Source organism: Clupea harengus, chromosome 3 (assembly GCF_900700415.2).
Source record: "Clupea harengus chromosome 3, Ch_v2.0.2, whole genome shotgun sequence".
Classification (NCBI taxonomy): Eukaryota; Metazoa; Chordata; class Actinopteri; order Clupeiformes; family Clupeidae; genus Clupea; species Clupea harengus.
In genome coordinates this window covers 16545637-16550636 of record NC_045154.1, presented here as the reverse complement: position 1 = coordinate 16550636, position 5000 = coordinate 16545637, and the positions used below count along the sequence as shown (strand labels likewise).

At 53.7% G+C, this 5000-nt stretch overlaps 1 protein-coding gene across 1 annotated transcript; it reads left to right on the top strand.

Annotated features, from left to right (window-relative positions):
• The first annotated feature begins 1355 nt into the window (after positions 1 to 1355).
• On the top strand, positions 1356 to 3708 carry si:dkey-88e18.8 (major intrinsically disordered Notch2-binding receptor 1). The gene is made up of 2 exons (XM_042707422.1): positions 1356 to 3392; positions 3601 to 3708. The coding sequence occupies exons 1-2, from the start codon at positions 1419 to 1421 to the stop codon at positions 3706 to 3708; spliced, it is 2082 nt and encodes a 693-aa protein (XP_042563356.1). The 5' UTR covers positions 1356 to 1418.
• The last annotated feature ends 1292 nt before the right edge of the window (positions 3709 to 5000 follow it).

The window sequence follows — 5000 nt, the reverse complement described above, 5'->3', positions numbered from 1 at the left end:
CAGCTGGACTTTTGCACTGCTTATGAATATGTCATGAAATGTGATTGGCTGACACAGACCTGATGGAGACTGATTTAAAAGCTCCATCTCAGCTTTTCACTGACCTAAGTGCTTAATGGAAATGGTGTGTGTGAGTGCGTGCGTGTGTGTGTGTTAGTGTGTGTGTGTGTGTGTGTGTGTGTGTGTGTGCCTGTATGTTTCTGTGAGTGTGTGTGTGTGTGTGTGTGTGTGTGTGTGTGTGTGGAAGGGGTGATTAGAGCTTTTTATGTTTCATGACATTCAAGGCATTCATGTAGAGTTAATAACGAGCTACTTTCACATGCCTAAATATTTATAAAGCATTGAGAGAGAGTGGGAGAGATGTAGAGAGAGAGGGAGAGAGGGAGAGAGAAAGAGAGAGAGGGAGAGAAAAGAGAGATAGAGAGAGAGGGTTAAAGTTAAAGGTAGTTTAAAGGTAGTTCAAGAAGTTACAGAAGAAGCAAACAGGACAGCATACTCTCTCCGGCCACCACCTGCGCGCGGCTGTCCTAAACTAGAACGGAGGGAAGCCGTCTTTCCCGGTGGGTCTCTTAGGTAACACACACGCACTTCATTCCATCCCGCGAGCTTTCTCATGACCCGGTTCCGTGTGACGCGCGTGTGACTATTTCAAACGGTACCGAAGATTCGGCTGGGAAAAGCTGAGGATGAGAGGTTCGTTTCTCGCGCTGCGCACCGACAAAGGTCCTTTTAATCGATTCTCTGCTCCAAACGGCCTTTCTGTCGGATGTTCTCCAAAAATACTTTTCTTCGGATGCGTGTGTTTTTCTAATTCTGCACCGGACTGCGAATAATTCGGGACATTTAATAAGGTCAGGGACTTTTTCGTCCATTCTCCTCTGCACCCTTCCTGATGCAGCCTCTCTCTCTCCAACATGCGTCGAGATTGAAATGTCTATTTTGTGTTTATGCTATTAGTAACAACTAACGAACTTGTCCATGTAGTATTGGGTAGTGCTGGTATCCGAACATAGTCTAGTGTAGGCTAATTTGTGTGTGTCTGTGTGTGTGTGTGTGTGTGTTGTGTGTGTGAATTGGCAAGTGTTTACACGTACATTGGGTATATGCACTGTGTATAATTACTGTGTGCATGGTAATTAAGTAATGTCTATTAGTGTGTGATTTAAGAGTGTGTGTGTGTGTGTGTGTGTGTGTGTCTAAGTGTGTGAGTGTAAGTTAAGCGTGTGTGTGTGTGTCTAAGTGTGTGAGTGTGTCTAAGTGTGTGAGTGTAAGTTAAGTGTGTGTGTGTGTCTAAGTGTGTGAGTGTAAGTTAAGTGTGTGTGTGTGTGTGTGTGTGTGTGTGTCTAAGTGTGTGAGTGTAAGTTAAATGTGTGTGTGTGTGTGTGTCTAAGTGTGTGAGTGTAAGTTAAGTGTGTGTGATGATGGCGGAGCGTGTGGAGAGCCCCCAGGTGCTGCTGGAGATGCTGGACATGCTGTGCACTCTGCAGGGGTGTGTGTCGTACGCAGACGTGTGTGTGTGTCTGAGCGGGCGCTTCGCCCTGCCGGCGCTGTGTGAGCTGCGTTCGCTGCTCTACTCCACGGCCTGCCGTGACCCCTGCTTCCCCGCCACGCTCTTCCGCGGCCGCCTCCACCCCGCCGCCACCTCCAGCCTGTCGGCCGCCGCAGACGTCGTCTCCCTCTTCAACCTCATCACCATCACACGCCCCCCCTTCTACACCCTCCCCCTGCCCTCCGACAGCCAATCTCTGGCCTTCACGCCCAGCTCATTTGGTTATGCAGGCTCTGATTGGCCGGCCGGTGTGACCGCCGCGACAGAAGGCGGGGCCGCGTTGACAGAGAGTAAATATGAGGCAGGGTCTGAGGCAGGGTCTGAGGCAGCGGTCAGTCCGAGCGCACGCGCACACACACACACATTCCCACACACACTCGCGTCGAGCATGCAGGATGTGCAGAGCGACTCTCTGCAAGCAAGCTCGATGGTGATGGAGCCCGCCGTGACCAATGAGAGCGCAGGGTTGGACCGCGTCACGGCGAAGAGGAAAGTCTTTAAAGCGGACTTCCATAACGTGCCGCCCCTGGACGCCGCCGACAGCAGCCATCAGCAGGGCTCCCGGGAGAGTGTGGACGAACCAGTGAGAGTGAGGGGGAGAGACATCCTCTTCCTCTCCCTGAAGAACCCCTACCCCGATCCCAACGCACGCACGCCCTCCCCACACACACACACACACACGCACTCACACACACACGTGTACTCGGAGGTGCGCAGGGTGAAACACGAGAGTGTGGACGGTGTGGATGGCTCCTCCTACTTTGGGCATTCCGCCCGTGATTGGCCACCCGCAGGACAGACACTCCCCCTCAAGAGCCACAGTCTGGAGGACAGCACCAGAGAACGTTCTCCCGGAGAACCGGAGCTGAGGGATTACGAGGTTGTTGATGCGGGGATAGGACAAGCAGGAACTGCCCACGGACATTCTGGACCAATAGGATCTAGTTTGGGTGGTTCTGGTCCAATCGGATCTGTCCAAGGAGATTCTGGATTAACTGGATCTGGTCTAAGTGTTTCCACACCGACCGAATCCGGCGTCGGAGGTTCTGCACCAATCGGATATAGGCTAGGTGGGTCTGGACCAATCGGAATGCAGACCTCTGGTTTTGAGGAGGTCCGGGCCGCTCTCAAGCGCCTCAGTGGACGGAGCCTGGACATAGTCTCTCAGGATTGGTCGCCCGAGGCGGACGGAGTGTCGAGCGTTGCCACGCAGACGGACGTGGCGTCTCGGCTGCGCAGCCTCAAGCAGCTCTCCATCGACAACCCCGACATCGCCGAGGACGACATCAGCGCCATATTCCGTTTCCTTGACGACATCAGCATGTGCGGCTCAGTGGGGGCCCTGGTGCCAGAGGGGGGAGGGGCCGAGGCCAACGGGGGGGGCCCGAGCTCCCCGGACAGGCGGGGGCGGCTCGTGAAGCTGAAGAGGCTTTTTCATTCGCTGGAGGCGCCGGAGGAGGCGGGGTTTGGGGCGGGGTTAGGGGCGGGGCTGGGGCGGCTCCTGCTGCGCGTGTCGGAGGTGGAGAAGCGTCTGGAGCCCCTGAGTGACCTCACGGACGTGCTCACACACATCCTGGCCGCGCTGCAGCGTCTGGAGGTGCAGACCAACACGCTCACCTGCTCACACTCGCACAAACACACCCTCATGGAGGTGCAGCCAATCAAGAGCAACCCCGCGCTCACGGAGGGATGCAGTACCGGCACGGCGACCGCCATGGCAACCGCCATGGCAACCACCACCGCGGCGAAGCGAAAAGGCATGGTCACGCGCCGGGACATGACAGAGAGCAACAGCAGCTGGAGCGTGAGCTACAGCAAGGAGCAGCACACACACACCACACAGGTGAGGACACACACACACGCACGCACACACACACACACACACACACACACCACACACACACACACACACACACCACACATGTGAGGACACACACACACACACACACACACGCACACAAACACACACACACACAGCCCAGTGATGTGTACACACACACACTTTTCTAACTGTGCTGGAGGCAGATAAGTGATTGAGTTCTTTTTTGCAGAATGATGAGCAGGCCTCTTCTATGGCTGTGTCTGAGAGCTGCTTTGCGGACTCTGGAGGCCATGTTAGAAAAGGACTGGGCAATCGTGTAGGTCTCTGTAGGATATAGTGTGTGTGTGTGTGTGTGTGTGTGTGTGTGTGTGTGTGTGTGTGTGTGTGTGTGTGTGTGTGTGTGGGTGCAAACACACTTTATCACATTAATAGCAAACTCCCTTGTGCCACAATATGCTCATGAATACCCCTGCTAGCTTCAAGTGACAGTGTGTTTTGCATTGCATTAATTTAGACCTGATTGCCTATGATTGCCTTGTGGTGTTGGTCCAGTGTATGTGGGGTGTTGGTCCAGTGTGTGTGGTGTTGGTCGAGTGTGTGTGGTGTTGGTCGAGTGTGTGTGGTGTTGGTCCAGTGTGTGTGGTCCAGTGTGTGTGGTGTTGGTCCAGTGTGTGTGTGTGTGTGGTGTTGGTCCAGTGTGTGTGTGTGTGGTGTTGGTCCAGTGTGTGTGGTGTTGGTCCAGTGTGTGTGTGTGTGTGGTGTTGGTCCAGTGTGTGTGTGGTGTTGGTCCAGTGTGTGTGGTGTTGGTCCAGTGTGTTGGTCCAGTGTGTGTGTGTGTGGTGTTGGTCCAGTGTGTGTGTGTGTGGTGTTGGTCCAGTGTGTGTGTGTGTATGGTGTTGGTCCAGTGTGTGTGGTGTTGGTCCAGTGTGTGTGTGTGTGTGTTGGTCCAGTGTGTGTGTGTGTATGGTGTTGGTCCAGTGTGTGTGGTGTTGGTCCAGTGTGTTGGTCCAGTGTGTGTGTGTTGGTCCAGTGTGTGTGGTGTGTGTGTGTGGTGTTGGTCCAGTGTGTGTGGTGTGTGTGTGGTGTTGGTCCAGTGTGTGTGTGTATTGGTCCAGTGTGTGTGGTGTTGGTCCAGTGTGCGTGTGTGTTGGTCCAGTGTGTGTGGTGTTGGTCCAGTGTGTGTGGTGATGGTCTAGTGTGTGTGTGTGTGTGGTGTTGGTCCAGTGTGTGTGGTGTTGGTCCAGTGTGTGTGGTGTTGGTCCAGTGTGTGTGTGTGTGGTGTTGGTCCAGTGTGTGTGTGTGTGTGGTGTTGGTCACGTGTGTGTGGTGTTAGCAGCACTGACACTGTGGTCGAGGGAGTGCTGGGCCTGTGGCTGCCAACGGGTCTCTGAATACCGCCGATGTGTGCTTAAAGATCACAGCTTTGCAGAGACTCAAATCGGAGCCTGTAAACTGCTTGGGTAGAGATGGAAAGGCATGGGAATAGAACCTATTCAATTCAATTCAATTCAATTCAATTTCAATTCAATTTTATTTATATAGCGCCATAACAATACAATTGTCTCTAGGCGCTTTACAGAGCCCAGAGCCTGAAACCCCCTTAGTGCAAGCACAATGGCAACACGGGCA

Coding starts and splice junctions, on each gene's coding strand:
- si:dkey-88e18.8 (XM_042707422.1), top strand. CDS start 1,419: ATGATGGCGGAGCGTGTGGAGAGCCCCCAGGTGCTGCTGGAGATGCTG. Junction 3,393..3,600: donor AGCACACACACACCACACAG/GTGAGGACACAC, acceptor TCTTTTTTGCAG/AATGATGAGCAGGCCTCTTC.